This window comes from Pestalotiopsis fici (assembly GCF_000516985.1).
Source record: "Pestalotiopsis fici W106-1 unplaced genomic scaffold PFICI_Scf_12, whole genome shotgun sequence".
NCBI classification, from domain to species: domain Eukaryota; kingdom Fungi; phylum Ascomycota; class Sordariomycetes; order Amphisphaeriales; family Sporocadaceae; genus Pestalotiopsis; species Pestalotiopsis fici.
Genome location: NW_006917102.1, coordinates 1,373,681 through 1,396,894, shown reverse-complemented (window position 1 = coordinate 1,396,894; position 23,214 = coordinate 1,373,681). Strand labels below are relative to the sequence as shown.

The 23,214-nt window shown below is 50.3% G+C and overlaps 6 protein-coding genes across 6 annotated transcripts; 4 read left to right on the top strand and 2 right to left on the bottom strand.

Moving 5' to 3' along the window:
- Positions 1-5,847: 5,847 nt before the first annotated feature.
- PFICI_14176 (uncharacterized protein) lies at positions 5,848-6,934 on the top strand (the record flags this gene model as incomplete). The annotated part of the gene is made up of 4 exons (XM_007842757.1): positions 5,848-5,920; positions 5,980-6,125; positions 6,190-6,270; positions 6,473-6,934. 4 exons carry the CDS (start codon positions 5,848-5,850, stop codon positions 6,932-6,934), a joined length of 762 nt encoding a protein of 253 aa, XP_007840948.1.
- Positions 6,935-7,611: 677 nt separating this feature from the next.
- PFICI_14175 (uncharacterized protein) lies at positions 7,612-8,443 on the top strand (the record flags this gene model as incomplete). The annotated part of the gene is made up of 4 exons (XM_007842756.1): positions 7,612-7,695; positions 7,874-8,051; positions 8,170-8,286; positions 8,379-8,443. The coding sequence occupies 4 exons, from the start codon at positions 7,612-7,614 to the stop codon at positions 8,441-8,443; spliced, it is 444 nt and encodes a 147-aa protein (XP_007840947.1).
- A 1,990-nt stretch (positions 8,444-10,433) lies between these two features.
- Positions 10,434-12,369, top strand: PFICI_14174 (uncharacterized protein; the record flags this gene model as incomplete). The annotated part of the gene is made up of 2 exons (XM_007842755.1): positions 10,434-10,823; positions 11,173-12,369. The coding sequence occupies 2 exons, from the start codon at positions 10,434-10,436 to the stop codon at positions 12,367-12,369; spliced, it is 1,587 nt and encodes a 528-aa protein (XP_007840946.1).
- Positions 12,370-12,714: 345 nt separating this feature from the next.
- Positions 12,715-14,256, bottom strand: PFICI_14173 (uncharacterized protein; the record flags this gene model as incomplete). The annotated part of the gene is made up of 2 exons (XM_007842754.1): positions 12,715-14,089; positions 14,189-14,256. 2 exons carry the CDS (start codon positions 14,254-14,256, stop codon positions 12,715-12,717), a joined length of 1,443 nt encoding a protein of 480 aa, XP_007840945.1.
- Positions 14,257-16,034: 1,778 nt separating this feature from the next.
- On the bottom strand, positions 16,035-17,191 carry PFICI_14172 (Homoserine dehydrogenase; the record flags this gene model as incomplete). The annotated part of the gene is made up of 2 exons (XM_007842753.1): positions 16,035-17,092; positions 17,158-17,191. 2 exons carry the CDS (start codon positions 17,189-17,191, stop codon positions 16,035-16,037), a joined length of 1,092 nt encoding a protein of 363 aa, XP_007840944.1.
- A 399-nt stretch (positions 17,192-17,590) lies between these two features.
- Positions 17,591-18,679, top strand: PFICI_14171 (uncharacterized protein; the record flags this gene model as incomplete). Its single annotated transcript, XM_007842752.1, has 1 exon — positions 17,591-18,679. The coding sequence occupies one exon, from the start codon at positions 17,591-17,593 to the stop codon at positions 18,677-18,679; it is 1,089 nt and encodes a 362-aa protein (XP_007840943.1).
- Between the last annotated feature and the right edge of the window lie 4,535 nt (positions 18,680-23,214).

Genomic DNA, 23,214 nt, shown 5'->3' with positions numbered 1-23,214 from the left:
AGAAGTGCCTTTTCTTCTCCTCCCAGTTCACCGACCACATCATGATCCACAAACAACGGCGAATAAAATTGCTTTTCTACAGACCGTGGGCAAAGTGCGCGTCCTTGATCAACTCAGAGGCTGACAGCATGAGCCAATATATTTCCAAGGATTTTGTCTTCTGGGTGTGTATATGTCGAATTTATTCATGCACCCACGCTGAAATGGTGAGCGAGGACAAAGCCAAAGTAGGTTCAGCCATAAGTTGTCAGTATTTTTGGACTTGTGCATATTGCCAGCAGAGAGAGATTTTGGCATACTTTGGCTTGTGTAACGCTTTGGGGGGCCTCGGCGGTTGTGTAACGGGCGAGGCGTGGGCCACATGGGGGAAGGAGGAAATTATTTGTTATCGCCACGCGTTTGGGAACTGCACCAAGGTCCGTCCCGTCACCGAGGAGCCCACGTTCTTTTTTTTTTTTTTCTCCCGGTGGAAGTGACTCGCAGTCTTGTCTGTAAACGCTATCATTCCATACATGGGGGAGTCCATCGGCTTGCCTTGCTGCAGCATGGTCCAGGTGCTGAGAGGCAAAGAGCAGAGACGAGCTTCCAACAACACTCCCATCTGTCACTATTTCATACACATCTTGCTGCTGATTCGTCAATTGTCTTGTCGGCCACGCCACTCAGATGAATGCAGCCTCTTATCGAATCAGCATGCCGAGGTAGAGCTGTGGGATGCAGATTCAGCATAAAATCCGGATCACCTGCTCCTGCTCATGTATCATTGCACATGAAATCCAGTGCCTGCTTCTCTCGCCACCGTTCCCCCATGTGATCCTCGGTGAGTTATCACACTCGTGGATTATCGCATCACAGCGAGATCTGTCATGCCGCCGAGATCCGCCCTACTTGGATAGGTTATTGGGATTATCTCTGGCCGGATGCATATGTAGTTCGTTTCAGAGCAAAAAGCGGAGGCCCACGATTACCATTACAAGCTGCATTGACGGGGTGACTTATTGACAAGACCCACGTTGATGCCTATAAGTAACTTGATAAGCCATGTTCGGTACGATATACATGCCTGATGGATACATGGCTCGAGAAAAAGCAATAGGTGAACTCGAGAGATTTGCGAGAAGAATTTCCGTGCAGAAAACCTTGCAGTATTGAAATAGTTTCATTGCAAATGGAAAGACTTACTTGTCAAAGGTTCAGAACAGACAGCTTTCATATGACCTTTTTCTTGCTTTCTGTTATTGCCGGCATTTCATGGTTGACTTTCCATGGCCACGAAAATAGAATGACGATAAACACTACGGGCAACACCAGCTTGGTGGTGATCAACCTTTTCGGATAATGAGGACAGCCTTCCAAGGGAAGACTGATGAGAGTGATGAGAGCTGGGAAATAAGGTTTCAACGAAACAGAAGGGTGTCATGCGGAGTCTCCTAAGAATAGATCAGCAACGTTCCCATTAACTCGAGTCGTTGCTGCCCCCAATGAACAGGCAATTCTTGCCAGGCGAAAAGACTGGTTTCCTGAAGATTGTACGAGTATTTCGCCTCGCAGCAGCTCACCGGTCCCTCGGCACGCCTCAGCCACCTCGAGCACATTCTCGGAGAGAAAGCTTATTAAGGGTACTCTGCCAATAGACGTGGGCCCTCCAGGGTTATAGACGTTCAATCTGCCGCGTGAATGAAGCCGATCAAAATGCGAGTCAGTGTGACAGCTTGGTTATCGGTGTGTTGTTTCTTGGTTGTTCTCAAAATGAGAGTACCACTCGGAGGGTAAATTGAGGAAAAAGAAAAGACAGATGGTTTCGCTTTGCATGCTTGAAATCATCAGAGCTAGCAAGATGCGGTTGACCAGAGGCACTGCTAAATGATATCCATCAGTAGCGTTTTGAGGGAGTTTTGAGAAGATGAAGGTTGAATTTGGATCCCTTCCATAAGCTTTGCTTTGCAGTCCCACGGAAAGTGCAATTTGCATATAGTATATCCGTTTACCAGGCAAACTGGCATTGCATCGAGGTGTGGATTTTTCCTTTTTCCTTTTTTTTTGCTTTTTTCTTCTGATGACACTTCCTTGGACGGGTAGTCGAGAACCTCCAAACACCAGGATGCTGTCCTGCCAGGGCCATAGAGAGTCATATCGGGAGACGTAGATAGTTGGTTGCATGCTAGAAACAACCCAATCGGTGAGTGTATATTGCCGACGGAAACGCAACGGCCGACCATATTCCCAGACCATTCATGATCAGACCAACGCTTGTTCTGGCGAGCTGAGTGGACCAGGACAAGGCATCAGAGAAGTGGCGAGTTGCAAAGTAAAGGGCCATGGAACATTCGTGATGCTTGACTCTGTGCATGTATACTTCCCCTGAAGCCTGTTGGAATGTTCCGGTCTATATCATCGAATCCTGGCACCTCATTGGCGGGGCGTTTCCTATTGCTAGATAGTTTGTGCTGCACGTGTGCCGTGATGACTGGCCTATGTATCCCAGATGCTAACTGGTGTATATGTGGAGATGGAAAGCTTGCATACACCTGGAAATAAACGTGTCAAGGAAGATAGAGCTGTTCGTAACCAGTTGGGGTCGTGACGGCCCGTGATCCCTGCAAAGGGAGGAGGGTGTGGTGGTCAGGAGAATGGTATTCCGTAATGTACATTGATGCCTTTTGCAGCAGACATTTCTGTGGCAGCCTGGCACAAGAATACGATGACCCCCAGAAATGTCAAGAATCGGCGTAGACCAAGTAGAAGGATATCAATGGCTGACTGGAGGTATGCCTCTAAGGCGCCTTCCGTCAGAGGCTGATAATACGTGCGTCAGAACAACTGCAAGAAGTCCGAGAGATCACTGGAAGGAACGATTTGTGTCAGTGTCGACGTGCAGATCACATGTCATGCCCGCCCCCCCCCCCCCCCCCCCCCTTTCTAGTCATTCTGTACATAATTATACGATCACTCACCAATCACCAGTGGATGGTTCTGTATTCAAATTGTGAACTCTGTGTATATTTTTTCAATGCACTTTTGTGCGTATCTATGCCCGTGATGCATTATGCTTGTTAGAGACCGGAATGCCTGCCACAACGTTTGAACAAATACTAGAAATACTACGCTTTGCACACAATCCACTTGGTAACAACCTTTGAATATTAATCATCTGCTTCCGTTGCATATACTCTTGCAACCACCAAAGCAAGCAAGCTTCGATATTCAGAATACGAGTCATCATTCGTGGGCTCTTGTTGAATAAAGAAATGTCCATTGGCTGGTCGCTTGAGTCATTTGACTCCGAATGGCCGGGACGTAGACGTTGTTGCTTGGATTCTCATTCGTAAATGGGACTGTCCACAATCATATCATGGCGTCTTGACCGAAGCCCACGAGTCAGACATGCGGGTCGTCGTATGCGAGATTGTTCATCAATTGATCCTTGATCCAGTGCGCTGGTAAATATCTTCAAGGGTTCAGATCCTAATCGAGCTAATGTGCCCTCAATAATGCACTCGAATTCCACAGCAACCTTGCACCTTGCTCCGGTATACGCAGACTATCGTACTAATGAAATCATCTCATATGAATGAATGACTTGGACATGTGCGGGAAAGGGCAAAGACATCAAAGTAGGCTGTTATTCATGCTGCTACAATATCGTACCTATGGAATTGATTTCTACTCCGACACAAAGAAGTGATCAAGCTTTCTTGCCACCCATTCCTAGTCGACCTAGGTATGTACCTAGGCGCCTGCATACTGTATATGAATCTCTAGAGGAGTCTCCTCCTCCATCCGTTCATGGTCTATTCTTTGCCAAACAGTCAGCGAAGAGAGACGCCGCGTTTAGAAGTTGCGAGGTGGGCGACTAATTGACGGAGCAAAAGTCGAGAGTGAACGGCGACGACTAATCACAGGTCATTATGAGAAAAGGGAAAACCTCGATCTAGGAAGCATACCTGACCAGGTACCTACCTACCTAATTAACTAACTACAAAGTACTACCTGAAGCCAGAACCAGCAACAGCCTATCTGGTCAACCCATTTTACTGCAAGAGTAGATTCTAGGAGGATCTGATATGCAAGTTTTGCAGATATTGTCCGATGCCTTTTATTTAGGCAGTAGGGTTGGTAGTCTTACCCGGGTGCCCGTAACGTCCACTGGTCAGGTACCGTGTACTATCAAGCCCAGACTCATTCGGCTGTGACAAGCAAAAAATCGGGTCCTCCGAAGGCCAGCGCCTCACACTTCCCGATTGGAAGAATCGACCCGCCTTGTCTTTAGGTGAAAAAGTGCTGTACTATGTAGGACGACGAGGTAGCAAGGTAGTAGGAACATATCCGCCGGACTTTTCTTGGAGGAGAGATTTCGGGAGGCGATCACCTACTAATCTAACTACGACGCTACCAAAATTGCTTACCTCGAGGTACGTAGTGAATTTCCTTCACAACAAGTATTAAGTTCAGGGTTATCTTTCTCCTCCTAGTATCTCCTAATTATACAACATAGTTCAGTAAAAGTATATCTACATTGACCACTGACACTGGTTTCACAAGACTTTCATAAGTTGATAATGTAGTATCAATGGTCTTCAGTTGTACAATGTCCCCTGTCACCTTGTGCACTTGTGCTTGGCCCCCCCTGCGCACCCCAAAATTGACCGTTTGAACGCCGCCGAGTCACCCTAAGCTACTTTGGTTAACTTCCTACCTTCCTAAGACTGTGTGGCCAGGGCATCAACTCGCCCCTCTCTGTCTCCGTCTCTCAACCTTGCAAAGCCTTGACCTCGATCAACGCCTGTCAAGTCTCTCTCTCCCCCGACTCCTCCGCTTGCTGTTCACTGCTTGGTACCTAACAAAACGCACAAATCATACGCACGCGCGCACACAAACACACACTCTGGACCTGGAGAGAAACAAACTGGCTACCGTATTGCGCCATCCATGAAGTCAGAAGAGTTGAGCTGAGAACCGCTTAGCATATCATCATCAGTCGCCGCAAGAGGGGATAAGGAGAATTAAGCGGCTGCAAAAAGAGCATATGCACCTTGCACTGCACACAAGGCTCCACACCTGCAAGAGGCCTGGCAAACACACATATTCATTTTCCCCCCCACATCTATTACCTGTATCCATTCATTCATCCAACCGTACATCCAGTACATCACCAACTCATACATAGCTAGCAGCAGCATTAAACTGACCACTGACCATACCACTTGGCACTCACTCCATCTCCAACCCGGCAGCACGGTCAGACTGTACAGCTACACTAGTCGGCCCACATCTCATTCCAAGATCTCCCGCTTCTGCTTAGACTTCCACCTGCACCTCGTGCCGCTCCGCGTGCTGGTATAATTTTTTTTTCCTTTCTTGTTCGTTCGGCTCTATTCCAGCTCAGCCAGTTGTTTCGATTCAAGGACCCTGGTCTCGAGTTTTGAAAAAAATAACAAGTCTAGATTGCCACGGCACGTTCGAGATTCTTCATTTGGCAGGCTGGCTGGCAGGCAAGTTGGCAAAGCTGGCAAAGCAAGACAGACAGACAGACCGACGTTGCTACTGCGCGAAAAGAATCGCTGAGTGACTGAGAATCACTAACGCCGGGCCACCTAACGCTCATCCCCTTGGTCCATACATACATAGTAGCTGCCCACAATGTCCATAAAGTATGTACGTCCTTGTTCCTTCGTTCGTCTATGAATCCACTCTTAGCTGCAATCTCTTGCCCTACCTGTACCCTCTCTTGTCTGCTATCGTGCCGGTCCAACAAATCAATCCCACCATATCCCTAGCCCGGCCTCGAGACTCTATCCCTGCATCAAGTTCCAAGCCTTCTTCTATACTCCCTCGGCCCTTCGCACCATGGACTACGGGCTCCAGATGCAACATGGAGATATCCTGCGCTCCATGACCGAGGAAGACCAGACCATCCCTGGTGAGAAGATACTGATGCGTCCTTGATCCTTAGTTGGGTGATGCTAAAACGCTCTGGAGAGTTGGAACCGCTACCGAATGAGGAAATCTTGCACCAGACCCGAGGCCGCACATCACTCGACGTCTCGTCTCCTTCCCCGTCTCCTGGGGTTCCTCCCTTTTCACTCAAGTGCGATCGCGGCGTGGCTTATATCACGAGCAAGAGAGTAAGTCACTGGGTTGGTCATTCTAGTGGCACTTGTATGCCGATGCTCATCGTCCTGTCTGTAGCTCGTCTTTCTCCCAACACAGCCGACCGATCAGTTCAAGTCATTCTCTACCTTGATCCTCAAGACCGAAAACTCCCGAGTAGTACGTTACAGCTCCAATGATGCCCCCGCGCGTCATGTAGCCCTACGGCTGAGCCACCGTTGTTGAATGCTGACATTTCCCCCCTTAGAGTACATTTTCTGGCTTGAATCACGGCTCCCACATGTTTATTTCGTGGAACCCCTGGTGCATTTCTATGGATATAGTTTCGACTCGTGCCGTGCACCCTCACTAAGCTGAATAGGTTGGAGCATCATGGGGAGGCTTTGGTGCCAATTATTGGGATGCCGAGGTCAGACCAGAAGCCGATGGCAACATCCCGGCCGATTATACCCGAGTGACGATGAGACTTACTTTCAACGACGGTGGTCACAGCGATTGGGCTCTGAAGTATGAAAACATTCGGGGACGTCTTCTTCATGCTGCCTCTGTTGCCAGGGAGACGGGGAATGCCCACGTTCTGAATGCCGTGACGGCTGAGCAACTTCCTGAGTACTCTCCCCGAGAAGGAACATCATCGCGGCAGAGCCAGATACTGGCTGGCCAAGCCCAACTGGAACGCAGAGCCGAGGAGGCAGCTCGTGAAAGGGAAGATAACCAACCCCTGCCAAACGAACCCCCGCCAGACTACGATGAAGCGCAAGCACAAGCGATCGCCATGAGGTTCGATGAGCGACAACGGGAAGATGCAGAACGAGGATACTGAAATGATGTTGGTGGGTTGAACCAATAATCTGGTCTTTAACCGGACATGTCACGATTTGTGGCTCCTTGCTCCCTTTTTTTTTTTTTTAAGCTTCCGTCGATGGGGTGGTGATAGTGCCTTTATAGCAATAGCGGTAGCTGTTAAGTGACTATGATACCCGTGCTCTCTGTCCTATCCCTCTGCCAATTTGTCGTGACTGAAATAGTAAAGGCATGTCTGCGCTGAACGTGACAAAACAGCGAGCATTGCGCTCAAGTTGAGTTCCTGGAACATGCGGTGTAAAGACACGAAATTAAAGATGCACATGATTTTGACATGGCGATTACAGATTAAGAATTCTCATCAAAGACGCGGTATCACGATTATGGCAAGAGAAAAGGTTAGACAAACCTACTTTGTATAAGAAAGACAAAGAGGCTCAGCGGCTACTTCCAATGATATGTGACCTTATCCCTGTCGCTACCAACGAGCTCTAATCTTGGGTGGAGCCGGTCGACTGACATCACGTGATTGGCTTCCGAGCCGCCGGCCAACCAAATGCCTCAATTTGCTCAGCATCAACATTTTCCGTGGCTCGAAACCCGAAGACCGCCGCAGAAGCGTCATCAGCACAAACCACTCTCATCCTAACATCGACATCTGGTCTCAACTGCACAGCGCCAGAATTCTTGCCAAAAATGGGTTTCTGGGATACTATCACTGACCTGGTCGAGGCTGCCGCGCCTTGGGCCACCGCCGAGGCCGAGGCCCCTGCTCAAGAGGTACGGAACCCATCTTTCACCTCGTCCGCATCGTCATTATCATCATCCTCACCGCCGTCGCCTTCATTGGCCCAATTGCCGCTGCGATTGCATTGGGTGCATATTTGTGAAGCCAATTGAGCAAATGCTTCAATCCTCGACGCCATTTGCAAGACGGCATAGCTAATTCGAGCTCTAGGAGCCCAAGGAAGAGACCAAGGACGAGGAATCCGACAAGCCCAAGGATGAGGAGTCTGCAGAGGTAGAGGAGGAGAAGGAAGAGAAGGAGGAAGAGGGAGAAGAGGAAGAGGAGGAAGAGGAGGAAGAAGAGGAGGAAGAGGAAGAAGAGCAGGACCCCAAGGAGAAGCTCGAGGAAGGTTCGTGAACCCGCCTGACCGTGCATTACAAGTCAATGCGCATCTGGTGGCATTGAGCACTCGACACTTGCCACCTATCCTGTTGGTCGTAAGAACCAAAACTGACCCAGCTTTACAGAGTGCAAGAACTCGAAGCAATGCGCACCCGCCAAGCACCACTACGACGAGTGTGTTGAGCGCGTTACCAAGGCCGAGGAGTCCGGTGAGGGCGCGGGCGAGGACTGCGTTGAAGAATGTGAGTCGAACAGTTGCAAAGACGACAAGCAGGAGAAAAGCTAGCAATTCTTGGCTTTCCAGAGAAGCACAAACTGACATGGCTGCCTATAGTCTTCCACCTCGCACACTGCGCTACTCAATGTGCTGCCCCCAAGCTCTGGTCCGTCCTCAAATAAATCACCAAGGCTTAGACTCGCCTCAAGCGTCGACACCATACTCGGCACATATATACACCTTCTAGAAGAGCGGTGCCGGCAGAGATGGGGCAAAAATAGAACTCCAGCCAACACGATGGCGACCTCGGTCACCGCGTCATGGACATGTAACACGATTTGCGGCTTGGCAATACGGCGTTGCTGAGCATGGTGGATGATCAGCACGGCCGCTTATGTATCATACACTGCATACGAACCAGAATACTAGACTTCTCCCACTGCTATCATGTCGCCTTGGTAGGCGCGGCTCTGCACTTCTCGCTGGAGCCCATGCGACTAGACGTATACACAGATCACGACTGCTAGATTTTGATGGCGGTGGTTCATTACTTGCAAACAATCAGGCCTCTGGCTTCGTGGCTTGGACTCACTACTTTCATGCATGCAAGGGCCTAATGGATGAGAGTCAATACCCTTAGTAAATGCCGTGATCTCTTGACACGAGAAGCTGCAGTACATGTATATTGAAATCACTAACTCTTATAAAACAAGTGTCGAATAGCAGGCATTATGTCACATTTTGAGGGTGCAGAAAGTCAACCACAGACATAATTGTTTGAACAAAGATTGCTCGTTTACTATATGTACTGACTTGTGGCGCACAGTTATCGCAGCGATGTAACGTGAAGCATGCTGAACAGTTGATCGATGTATTTTGATGCGCGGTAACTTCAACCCGGGGCTGACACATTCTTAGATACTCAATAAATAAAGGATGGCATCTCCTTCTCACTCCATGTCCAGTTTTCTCAAATATATTAATAGTCAGTGCCGTTAGGGGACATATGGTTGTCGAGGTCTTTTACCTGTAGTAGACTGCCAATCAGAGGACACGCCGTGTGCGGCTCAGCCAGAAGACTCCAGTAGGAATCGCTGACCCCAAGAGAGCTTCACAGGTGCTGCAGCTGTGAATCAATCCTGCGTCTTAATCTTCTTGGTTTTGCATGTTACACGAAGCCCACGTGCCCAAGAAAAAAAAAAAAAAAAGCCCGCAGGAGCTGATTGTTGTGATATGCTTACAACGTACGTAAGGACTTGATTCTCGAAAAGTGAAGTAACCAGCAACATGAATATGGGTACTCCGTACACCACATCCACTAGATTACCTATGCATGACCAGAAGATAAGACGAGGGGGAATATTGGAGATTTCGGTTGCACAATGGCCATTTCAGTGTCATGTGAAAGATGAACTGATTAGTTACCCCCGACGAGAAAGTCCAGAGTGGCTGCTTCTTCTCGTCGCTTGCTTTGGAGTCTATCAGCTGTAAGCGAAGATGCGGGCAAGGTTGCACCACTCTCAACTTGCCAGGGTCGCTTGGGTTGCTTTAATGGTCCCTTAAAGTCTGGATCAGGCCGGGGTGCAAGTGTTTAGGTAGGTGTGTGCCGCCCCAAGCCAGGGGAGAGACAATCAATCACCAGACAGACAAGACCCGCGGTAGATGCAAGGAGGAAAAAGAGAGATGAATGTGTCGGGCCGGGGATCCTCTGGGGGTTTCCCTCCTTTTGTTTTTTCTGCGTCGCGCCATAGTATATCGTCTTTCAACCTTTGATCTTATGCTTGGGACGTTTTGGAGCTGCAGGTCATGTTGTGAGAGAGTTCTCTTGATTACTATAGTGACTGGAAGTTACCGACCCCGATCGGCAAGATCTATCCTAACTGCTGCTCTCTTCCCACCCCCCAGTTCCCACCCCCAAGATCTACCAACCTTATTGCACAGGCCCAGGTAACTAACCTGCCCGTGCGCGCGCGCCCAGCTAAGACAGCGCATCAGCACTTTTCCACTATTTCCCCGTCCAACTCTCTGGGGAACTGGGGAGTCTCTCCAGCATCCCACTCTCACTACCTTGGGAAGAGCTTTGAGGTCCTTGAGAGGGTTTTTAGGTTTTCCGGCTTTGCCCCCAGCCGGGGCCGCAGCTTGCTCACAAAAAAAGAAAACCACGCCGCCGAGATGGGCCACGCAGCCTATGCCGACGACATCAAGCCTCCCCCACAGGGATATGCGCTCAACAACATGAGTCGGAGCAGCAACGGCGACGGCGGCGTTGATAAGTCTTCCTCTTCTGTCAAGGATCTCGACGATGATTTAAAGCACACGACCACAACTGCCCGCGACTTGGGCGATGGCGATGAGGACGAGGATCGCGACAACCGTGGCGGTTGGAGAGGAGGTAGTAGGCGCGGTGTCGCGGCCAACGACAATGACGACGATGCTGGCACCGTCGAGGAGGGGAGTATCACGGAGCGCGCTGGTGCTGGTTCCGCTGAATATCGTGTTTACAAGAAGCGATGGTTCGGACTCGCTATACTGACCTTGATGAACATCATTGTCAGTTGGGACGTAAGTCGTTTGACAAGTTTTCTCCTCCGTCTGTTCAACCCGAGTATAGGCGCATCTTGTCGCATTTGCTGTGTCCTATCAGTTGCTGCTCTAGCTATAGAACCACAGCAAATGTGACTGTCCACGGTTTCTACTCAAATCCTGATCATTACTGAAGTCATTACAATATGCTTCGTTGCAGGTGGAGCGCAGCTTGGAGTTACATATGGGCGTATAGATTATAGCTTCATGCGACCGCCTTTAGCTAGTGCTAAGCTCCGGCTCCGCCACAAGCTATACTCTTCCACTGCTAAGTAGATATACATGTTTTTGTCATTGCAAGTTGTGCTGACCAATATTGTGTTATTAGTGGTTGACTTTTTCACCCGTCTCGCAATTTGCCGCCGAGTATTATGGTGTGGACGAGTCGGTAATCAACTGGCTATCAATTGGCTTCTTCTTCATCTTTGTAGTTGTCAGTCCTTTGACCATCTGGATGCTGCATATGAATCCCAAGATTTCCATCATGACAGCCGCCGCGCTGATGCTTGTGGGAAATTGGATTCGCTATGCCGGTTCACACTCGAGCGACGGAGGCAACTTTGGCGTCGTCATGTTTGGCCAGCTTCTGATCGGGGCCTCACAGTCGTTTGTGCTGAGCGCCCCGACCAGATACTCTGATCTCTGGTTTACCCCCCGAGGCCGCATCGGTGCGACCGCCATCATGAGTCTGGCCAATCCTTTTGGTGGTGCGCTTGGTCAGCTCATCGTGCCTTTTATGGTGACAAAGGCGTCCGATACCAGCTCCATGGTTCTCTACGTCAGCATCATTGCTACCGTCATTTGCATTCCATCTTTCTTCGTCCCGGCAAAGCCCCCGACGCCACCGGCTCACTCTGGCGAGACGGTCAAAGAATCGCTCCTGACCTCTGCTCGCAAATTGAGCAAGAGCGTCGAGTTTTGGCTCCTCTACATTCCCTTTAGCATCTTTGTCGGCTTCTTCAACTCGATATCATCTCTGCTGAACCAGATGATGCAGCCATATGGCTTCACCTCCGACGAGGCTGGCATTGCCGGCGCCGTGCTCATCGTGGTCGGACTGGTGGCTTCTGCCATCACCTCACCCATCCTTGACCGCACCAAAAAGTTCCTCCTCGCCGTCAAAATCGCCGTCCCTATTATCGCCATCTGCTACCTCATCTTCATATGGATGCCGGCCACGCGTGATCTGGCCGGCCCATACGTTGTTCTTGCCATATTGGGCGCCGCGTCCTTCTCGCTCGTTCCCGTTGCCCTCGAGTTTCTGATTGAATTGTCCCATCCTTGCTCCCCCGAGGTCACAAGTACGCTTGGCTGGGCCACAGGTCAGCTATTCGGTGCCATCTTCATCCTCATCTCCAATGCGCTCAAGGCCGGCCCGGATGCGAACCCGCCCTACAATATGGACAGGGCATTGATCTTTCAAGGTGTAGTGGCACTGGCCGTCACGCCGCTACCCATGTGTTTGGGGCTTTTTGGCCGCCAGGATAACTTGACGCTGAGGAGACTTAACAGCGATACGCGTTGAATGCTCTTCTTTCTTCTTATCCACAAATGAGATACCCTTTCGTCCATGCTTGCAGTTATATATAGCAAGGGGAAGTGGAATACTTTGTCACCCATTTCCGAGATTGTATATTCGTTCATGTTAGATAAGTGCTAAAGGCCAAAATGTAATATGCGTTGGACATGAGTCTCACAGGTCTATGCCTGTACCGTACTATAGGGCGGTAGTAGCCCATATTATTACTATTAACATCATTATATCGCACAGCGTCGTCTACATATATGCTTACAGTTTCTATAATCATTTCGTGTGAGCCATGTCTTGGGCCGCTTGTTTTGCTTTGTCTATTTTGACTCTTGCGAAAAATCAAGCTCGCTCTCCCATAATCTCTTCGAATGCACGTCGAAGCTTCTCGAGTTCCTCCCAACACGCAATAGCGTCTTCCTCAAACTTTACCAACTTCTCTTCCGTGAGATCTACTGCGCCGAGCTTGCGGCCCTTGAGCTTTCGCAGAATACCCTGCGCCGGGTCGTTCTTGAGGGCCTCTGCATCCTCAACCTTGCCTTCCCAGCCCCAGCCTGGCACCTCGGTCTTCTTGACCGTCGCTCTGCCGCACCGGTCGCACGCGGACCCCCACTTGACGCGGTGCGCCTCGAGGGAGTCGAGCTCCTCCTGCTGCGTCAGCGCGACCCAGACGGCCGAGCAGGCGGCCACGTACGTCTCGCACGTGTGCCAGGGCGAGCCGAGGTAGCGGGCCGCGTACATGGCCAGATAGTACCAAAAGTACAAAAAGGCGTTGAGGGGGAACAGGGGCGTCGGGACAATGCCCGGGTGCGTCACGTAGAAGCGCGGCTTGCGGGCCTGCTGCTCCGGGCGCAGGGCCGGCGAGGTGAAGTAGTCGGCCGACGCCTTGCGGACGCGCGGCAGGTCGCCCGTCACGGCGATCAGGTCCGTGATGCGCTTGCTGCTCTCGTAGGGCCCCTTGGAGTGGAAGCCCTGAAAGTCGGATATGGAAAAGAGCGACTCCTCATTGTCGATACTCGATGTCCAAATGATGCGGCCGGCCGAGACTCCTGCCGCACCACCGCTGTCTTCGGGCCGCGACAGGAGCGGTAGGAGTTGGTGTGCTAGTATGTAGTGCCCAAAGACGTTTGCCGTAAAGACCTCGGCCAGGGCGGGCTGCTTTTGCGAGTCGGCCGTGGTGGCGGCGTCGCTCTTGTCTTGGCCCCCTCTACCAATGTCCTGCGGCGGCAGCGTATTGCTCGGCAGGGCAATCTTGAACTTGGGGAACGCGTAGGCCTGCGCCGGGCCCTCGGTAAAGGTCTGCTTGGCAAAGAGCGGCCAGTTGAGGCCGGACCAGCCGCCGTAGCCGGCATTGAGTATGATGGCGTCGAGGCGCGGGATGGCCACATTGTCGCCGTGGTGGATCGCGCCCGTGGGATCGCGCACCTCGCCGTGGACCAGACGGTGCGCCGCCTGGTAAATGGTGGGCAGCTTGCAGAGGTCGACTTCGACGGACACGACGTGGACGCGGTTTGCGGCGTCTCGAGGACTGATGCCGCGGGCGGCGAGCTGCTTGGACCGCGGGACCGTCTTGGCGAGGTAGGCTCGTATAGTGTTGATCGCCTCGGCCGACTTCTTTGCGCTTCGGGTTGTGGGAATCAGGATCAGGTGGGAAGACGAGGACCTTGTGGCCAGGAACTCGTCAATCATGCGCTGACAAATGGCCAGGCCTACACCACTGTATATGACAAAGTATTAGTATCATGATACGGAGGACTGTCTAGAGCTACAAGGGGAAGGAAGATAGGGTGTGTAGGTAGTGTATGCATGCCATTACCTATTTGCGCCCGTGATGAGGACAAAGTATTGTTCGTGACTGGGCACATTGGCCCACGGAGCTGCCATGCTTGGAGGCGAGCTCAATCCGCAATTAGTCGGCTGCAGAAGTTAAAGTATGGAATTGACCTCGTAGTGGAATTGCAACCTCTCAAAGTAACACGGGAATCGCATTCTGTCGGTCGACAATGTAAACTATGTACTCTATTGGGGAATTTGGGCGGTCAAAAATGGCACGAATCTTCAGCCAGGGGTGCACCAGGGGTCAGCCAATGGAGATGACCTCATGCGGGAAGGGAACATCCGAGCATTTGTGTAACTCTAATAACCCATTATCATTTTTGTTTTCTTATTTTTGCAATGACCACGCAGCTTATTGACGATATCAAGGAAGGCATAATAAAAGCGATCGAGGAGTCAAACACGTACAATAGATATCGTTTCTGACCAGAAAAATAAAAGACTACTTGATGTACCTTTTCTCGAGGTATACTAACATTGAATACCGTTGTTGCACTTGTAGGTACAAGGTCATATATATTTCAGACCTCTTTGCGCGGCCATGTTTAGTGACAATTGATCAACACCTATCGAGTCTGCAAATCTCCATCTCCATCTCTTACTTATTGCGTCTTTAGAGAGAACTAATCAACAATACTAGCTGACAGGTTTGATTACAACTCATACCTTACACACAACACCGGCCTAGACAATGTCATTTCAAGTCTAAAGTTCAGGTACGGCGTCGCTATTTTCAGTGCTAAAACAGAACGAACAGCGCCGCAAGCCTTCAAGTTCCGGCAGGATGGCCCCTCCCACGGCCAACTTGGACTAGCTATGCAGCTACCCTGTCGATCGTCAGGGAGACTCCCGCTTTCTCTTCCAGTTTTTTATCTGTTGGATTCGGTTGTCCCTTCGTCATAATCTTTGGAACCTTTTGGGCTCTCTCTTTTTTTTTATATCCAGCGTTGCCCTAGCCAGTCGTGCCCCTCTGTTTTCTGACGAGGCTCTAGCTCAAGCCGCTCCCTTGTGCGTGATCATCCATCTATTACATCTACTTCGTTGCCCCTCCGATTGTTGTCGGCATACTTGGCATCCATCTCTACGCTCCTGAATAACGTTCGTTGGTGGTTTTGCCATTATTAGGTCCACTACCGCTGCCGTTGCTGCAAGCTACTTTACCTTGAGCTATTAGGGCGCTGACAACGCATCGCTTCCAGCGCGTACCCGCAAGCTCGATTTTTAAATATTTTCCTTTGCCTCCAAGGGGGTTTGTTTCACCTGTTTCGCACATAATCGAAATACAAATTCGGAATCGTGATTTGTGACAAGTCTCTTCGACGACGCAATGGCTTGGTACTCGAGTGCGCTCCCGGTTCCTCCGGAGATATCGAGTCTCATCGGATGGCTGGTCTTTTCCTTTGTGAGTTGAGCCTCGTCGCCTCGATATCGCCGCTTGCGCTGATAAAAGTTTCAAAGAAAATGATGAGCCTGCTTTTTGCTGGTCCTTTAATCGCCTTGATCTTATTTGACATCTGCCTGTGGATATGGAGATTGGTCCGGTCATCACCCCAAGGCATTTCGCCATCTGCCTCAGCGTCCAGATCTCCAAAGCTCTCAAGACAGCATTCGCCTCACGTGGAAAACACGACTACCAGGGCCAACACAAGTTCTGCTGATACCAAACCCATTGGCGGCGACCCGCGCAAAGGCTATGCTGCTACAATACCCACTTGATAGATGGTCTATCAGTCGAGTCTTAGATGGATGGAAACAACATGATCTATATTTCTTTTATTTCAACCAAACTCCGGCATTCTACCTTTTGTGGACAAAATACTTAGTATCTAGATCTGAGAAAGGACCTTGAGCAGATCGCTAGTCACACCCATTGCGGTCACATCGCCACCAGCACCAGCACCTTGGACGATCAATGGGTTGCTGCCATATCTCTTAGTGTAGAAGCTGATGATGTTGTCACTGCCCTTGAGAGCAGCAATGGGGTGTGACCGGTCAAACTTCTCCAGGCCGACCTTGACCGACTTGGTGGCTACGTCGATGCTGCCGACGAAACGCACAACCTTGCCCTCCTTCTCGGCGGTGGTCTTGACACTCTCCATCTCCGAGTCGAACTCTGGCAGACGCTGAAGAAACTCGTCTCCACTGGCTACCGACTCAAGAGCCTGAGGAATCAAGCTCTGGACGGGGAAAGAGGTGGGAGACTCGACGGGGAGACCGGCCAGACGAGCCAGGATGGTCAGCTTTCTGGCAACATCAAGACCGTTCAGGTCATCTCTGGGGTCTGGCTCGGTGTAACCAAGCTCCTTGGCCTTCTTGACCTCGGCAGACCACTTTCCGCCAGAGCCCTCCAGAGGGGCGAAGGAGTTGAAGAGGAAGGACATGGTTCCGCTGAAAACACCCTCAATCTTGGTCACTTCATCGCCAGTGTCTACCAAGTCCTTGAGAGTCGAGATGACGGGGAGGCCTGCACCAACGGAAGACTCGTGGTAGACCTTGGCGCCCGATGTTGAGGCAGCATTGAAGATATCTTGCCACAACTGGTAGGAACCAGAGAATGCCTTCTTGTTGGGGGTCACAATGCTGATTCCCGAGCGCAAGAAGGCCGGATAGCTGTCGGCAACATCCTGAGAGCTCGTGTTGTCGACTAGGACGACCTTGGAGGGAGCGGCCGCGAGATATTCGATGACCTTGGGTAGGGCCAGAGGGGCAGTGCTAGCTGCAGAGAGCTCCTGAACGGCGGAGTCGATAGGGATAGCCGAGTAGTCGGACTTGAAGAGGGCCTTCTTGCTGGTAGAGATATAGACCAAGCTGAGCTTGGGGTTGGGTCGACGAGCAGCCAGTGCTTGGAGCTGGCTAAGGAAGCATTTGCCAACGCCGCCGGCGCCTGTATGTAGATGGTCAGTTTTTGTATATTTCTCAATTACATAAAGTACGAGCAGGTCAACAAACCAATAATGGCAATTGAAACTGGGCTGGTCGACATTTTCAACGTTCCGAGTATATATCAGACTTGTTGCTTGAAGGTCTTTTTTTGTTACTGACTGGAAACTGACGAAATCCCCAAGCAACGTACGTGGGGTAATTTGGTTCTTTTCACGTCAACGGGGCCGATCGCGGGGCAGTCAGTGTACAGGGACCACCTGGGCAGCTAAGCAGTGAGTGGGAGCTTTAGTGGACCCTGTTTTTCATGTGTTTACGTACCTGATCGGCCTTCTTTTGACACTGGTCGGGAGGGTCGCCAGCTTGTGAATAGTATTTGATTCTTTCGCATTCATACGGAATTGTTCAGCGTTGCCCGGAGCCCACCAAGATCTCTCTAGAAACATAGTAGTACTACTCTGTCCAAAAGTGCGGGATTACGACTCCTGCCCATTCGGAAATCATGCCGCAAGACCCCAATCTTTATGGCCAGCGACCAGCCAAGAAACAAAAGAAAGAGATTCCACTGTCGAGTTCTCTCGCCTTCTCGTCGCAACTCAGCTCGTTACTCTCATCATCATCATCGTCCGCTACTCCCACCTCGACTGCTACGAGTGGCCGCATGCGACCATCCAAGGCAAAGGACGATCTTTTCTCTGTGAAGGCAAAGCGGAAAGCCAACAGCGCAAGAGATGTTGGCGATGGAACGACAAAGCTGCAGATCAAGGACGTCCACGGCACGGAGGAAGACAAGCAGAACTTAGCGCGGACGAGACGGAAGATGGAGGAAAAAGCACGACTCTACAATGCCATGAAGCGAGGCGACTACGTTGCCAAGGAGGGCGAGACGGGCCCGCTCGTGGACTTTGATGCGAAATGGGCCGCGGCGAACCCGGAAGGCGACGACGGTGATCGGCAGTCGAGCTCCGGTGCCGATAACGACTCGGATGACGACGGTGGCGGTGGCATGCCCAATGAGATTATCGAGTATCAAGACGAATACGGTCGGACGCGCAAGGGCACCCGTGCCGACATTGCGCGACAGCAGCGGATGGAGGCTAGAAGGGTTCTGGGCGCCGAAGAGCTCGACGCCATGAGCGCGCGGCCCAAGGCGCCCGAAAACGTCATCCACGGCGACGTGATCCAATCCCACGCCTTCAACCCCGAGGACGACAAGTGGGATCAGATGGAGGCCCTGGCTGCCCGGCGCGACAAGAGCCCGACTCCGCCGCCGGACACGCACTATGATGGAAACTGGGAGATCCGCACCAAGGGCGTGGGCTTTTATCACTTTAGCAAGGACAACAAGGAGCGTGACGAGGCTATGAAGAACCTCGAGCAGGAGCGGGAGAACACGGAGCGCGTGAGGAAAGAGAGAGAGGCCGAGAGGGAGCGCCGCAAGAAGGAGATTGAAGAAAGGCGCAAGAAGATTGGCGAAAAAAGGTCCAAAAGAATGGCTGATCAATTTCTCGAGGGTCTCGGTGCTGAATTGGCTGCCGCTGATAAGACTGGAGGCAAAGAGGCAAACGAGAGCACAGAGACGGCCTCTTGATGTCCGTGCCGATGCGAAGAGACCATGGCAATAGTTTGATGCGTTTTCAAAGTTGACCCTTCACATGTTGTTTTAACCACTTATGATACCCGGATGAAAATTCAAACATTTATGATTTACAAGTCCGTTACTGCTCTCGATGCTGAACTTTTGGATCTCAGGCGTCGCTTTAAGTTGGCTCGTGGCCCCTGTTAGTATTAATATCAATCCGACAGAACGGTTTATAGGACTTGTCTGGGATGACACCAGTTGTTTCCTTATATGAACTTGTACAGCAGAAAAAGTGCCCGTCATGGAATATAAACACTGCAACGATAATCGATCTAACAGCGTTCCAAAAACGACTCGAGGATGACACATCAATCATCGCGGTGTTGAGACGCGAATCATTGAATATTCCGAAGTCTTTTTGACTTGCATCAAGATATATTAAGCACATGTGCAATCACAGGAAGCCAATGTTCATATCAATGCAGAGGTGGTGCCCAAAGATTTCAATCGTTTATGGCTTTCGTTTCAATGTGAGGAAGATTGCGCTTGACTTCTTCACACAGTTACAAACATTGAGATGATCAGATATTTTATACGACAGACGGTAATCCGCACAAACACATACAATGTCTACCTACCTACGCTGCTCCAAAGACGGGTTTCGTGCACCTATATCTGTTATGAAATATGCCACGATCTGGAGTTATAACTTTTCCCTTTTGCTTCTCCGCAGTGAATAAAACACCACAAATATCCAGAAACCCTGACGTATGTCTTGAGGTATGGCTTAATCGCTGACATGACCACGAAGAGGTTGTGCTCCGGATAATAGTAAAGTGATGATTGGAAAAGGCTACAACAAACTACAAAGTAACACACAGGCAACTCACCGATATCGTCATCATGGGTCTACAATCATTGTCTTTCGCTTGATCTCAAACACTCTGCTGGTTTCGAGCTCAGACTCGACATTCTTGAATAACGATACAGTGGGGTCCCAGAGGTCAAGGCCAACACTCGTATACCTCTCTCGGAGCTCCGAGGGCCTCACCGACCCTAGGGACCGAGATATGCAGTTGTCAGCATCCTGCCGCAAGACCATGTCGCGGGGTCAAACATGATAAAAGTGGCAATGTGGGAGACGATGAGGCGAATCAACAGGTTGGCAGGTTGTTCCATATCATGTCTTATCTCCCTGTACCCATTGTTGGTATGTTAGCCAGCTCCTCGCTCCGTGCTGTGGCTGACTGGGGCTGACTCTTGGCGGAACGTCTGTATACTCCGCAGATGACACAAGATATGTTATCCATGTCTTCTCCCCTTGCGGTAAAGTCAGAATAGGGCACACATCAGACATCATGACCGGTAACGTTTTGGTCCTCATATGGTGATCTTTGCAATGAGTCTCTGCCCTTGCTCAGGGAAAACAGGCCTTCTCATCGTTCGGGGATAAGTGTCCCGTAAAACTTGTGCAGATGAAATATGTTGCTGCCATGTGCGATTGTTGTTGGATTAAGCTTGCCGTAGATATTACCATTACTACTCTTACGGTGTCTCTATCTAAGAATAGAAATCGTCCCAGTCCCAAAGCAGGGGAACTGTTCGTAATGGTTGTGCCCGTCGAGCCTTTACAATTCCATGTCTGCATGCATTCTTTAACCGACGGCCGACGGCGCGAGGACGATGCCGGCAATAACAATTTGCATCCTGCCTACATAATACCTGGTTTATAATCGGATTTCGGACTAAACCATGAACCCGCACGCTTGTAAATCGCCAAGTGAGGACAATATCAGGTCTTATCTGCGCGGGAATGATACTATTGTACCAAGCTTTTTTCAACATGGGCGCAAAGAACCAATCGGGTGAGCGGGCATCCAGCTGAGTATGCAGTCAGCATTCAATATATTCCCAAGCATCCTGGGCGGTGCCCACTCTTGGCACGCAAAAAACTCTCTCTCTGTCTCTCCAAAGAATATCCTGGAGCTCGGATGCAGCCGAGGGCTTTGTGCGACCAATCTCTCTCTCTTCCTTGCTTTCTCTCCTTTGATTTGATCTGATCCCATATCTGCGAGGAGTACGACAGAGGTTGCACAAAAGTCATGGTCTATTGATTCTCTCCAAAGATCGGTACCGTGACTGTGGGATTTTGGCGAACGCCTCCTTGTTATGTGGCGTGCGTGCAGTGTGCAGTATGCAGGCGTTTGCTCACTTACATTTGATCCCCCTTTCCCCCCAGGTTTCCAAAAAAAAAAATCCCCTTGGGGTAGCGAAGCGAAAGCCCGTGAAAAGAACAGAGAGACAGGGAGACGAGAGATGGTCGCTATTCCCACTAGCTGCAGGTCCCACCATGCAGATATTCATCAACTATTGAAAGATAAAACCATCCCGCCGATGCCTGCGTCTGGAAAGAGGAGAGAATGATGCTTATTTGCTTGACCTTGCAGCTTCGGCCCGAACGCATGCGCAAAAGGGAGACTATTTACTGTTATCTGCCCAAGCTAGCATTCTTATACAGGGTCGTCTAGCCAATGACACAGAGGCAGAGAAAGAAAAAGGAACATGATTATACTCTTTCATGGACGTTGAGTCCTCGGGTAGGGCGGCTATAATCCCCCATGGTGATGCAGCAGACTTTCTCCCGTGGATATGCATGCTTTGAGCATCAAGGAGGATGGGAAAGCTGACATGGGGATTCCTTTCTCTACATGCTTGGTATTGGATCACAGACGGCAGCATGACCACATCAGCTGTGCAGTGTATACATGCTGTGCGCTCACACCTCACCAAACCGTTGTGACTCGGAAAGAGGATCCTGCAAGTGCTCGTTAAAAGTAGGAACTTGGACGTGCAGAAAACCAATGCAGCTGAGAAGATCATGTTTGTGGACGGGCCTCTGGAAATTTGATCCTGCATCAGTCGACAGTTTCTCGGTGCGGCTGCAATGTGGTTGATGTTCCGCTTTGTGTATGGGCGACTTGCATTCCACGAAACCGATAGAGCTGGCACTGCTCGCATAAATGGTTACATATCGTAATATGTCCTGCATCATTCCAATGGTGTTATAGGTCAACCAATACCCTCACAAAGGGCCGTGACTCAACGGGCGATTGGTAATAAAGCAGAGTTGTGTATATTGGCAACAAATGGAATGAACGGGCATCCACTAGGATTCATTCTACTCTCCGCAGCGAATCGGCCTCTCAGCAATCCAAGAGAGGCAATATGAGTAGCTAACCGTAATGTATCAGCGTGCAAGAGAACAATGGAGCTGGAGCAAGAACTTGAGCGCACGCGAGGCTGCAGTAATGACTGACTGCTTCGAGACTTTCCTCCCCCGACCAACAACTCAGCTCATGGCACCGAGTAGCTGTGACGAAAGGCATTGAAGTTACTGGCATGAGCTGTATTGGCAAGACCTCGATGCATTGTGATATTGGCTCACTATTGCTGTGTGTGCAAACGATGAAGATCTTTTTGGACTCTGTCGGACTGTGACGGAGGGGCTTGACACAGCAATAGCAACACGGTATATCGAATGGATACTTCTTGGTCTGAGTAGATCAGAGTGAAAAACTAGAATTCACGACGACCTACCTGATGTGAATCCAAAATACAACACCGGGACATTGAATAAGCTTGACATGAACATCATCCTTGACCGGCACGTGGGTGCCGCATTGCCGGGCCATGATAAGAGTCAGCACTTCATTCTAGACAATCTCAGTCTGACTGATGCTCGATCCGATTGATAAGCTCTCTTCATAGTGTCTTTGAGAAGATGAAACTTCCTGAAGTGGGAGTGGCGCTCAAGTGGCCTGGGAACTACAAGTCACAGAGTTACACCTATTCAGGAAGGCCCATCGATTTGGAGGGTCATCGTTGAGCACAAAGGTCACAGCAGTAGCCAATATTCGGATTATGCGATCTATAGCAGTCTTGTTTCAGGATTCTTTTGGATCAGCCCTTTTTACCAGCACCGCTCGACCGACAGTGGCTGGGAGGGTGATGGTTTCGTAGGGCACAAGGCTCGCCTCAACAGCAGCAGCAGCAGCAGCACGACATATTTCAGTCTGCTGACGTATTCTGCTACAATTAAGACCATCGCAACATTAATATACCTTGGTAGGCAGTTGGAATAGTTGGCTCTCTCCGGTACCTGCCTCAATGGGGGAGGGCTTGAACAACTTCGGTTAAACATCTTGGCACAAAACCTGCCAATTGGCCTATCAAGAGAAGTGCGACAGGTAGGTAGCAGCAATATGGTGCACCCACGTTTGCTTCTGGCTAAACAATTAACCATATTCCATACATAGTTTATGCATGTTATTGCTTCAGTGATGTACCTATGTCCCAGGTAGGTAAAAGGAATGAAATTCGACAGAGAGCTGAACTTTTTTTTTTTTTTTTTGTTCGCGTTCGCTTCCATCGCATTGTATCTCGCATTCAGGTCGGGTGTCGAAGCGCGGGCCCGAATTTTGACTCTCGTCCGAAATCACGGACAGCAGATCGAAATCTCCCGGGCTGTGGTTCGTTCGATCCAT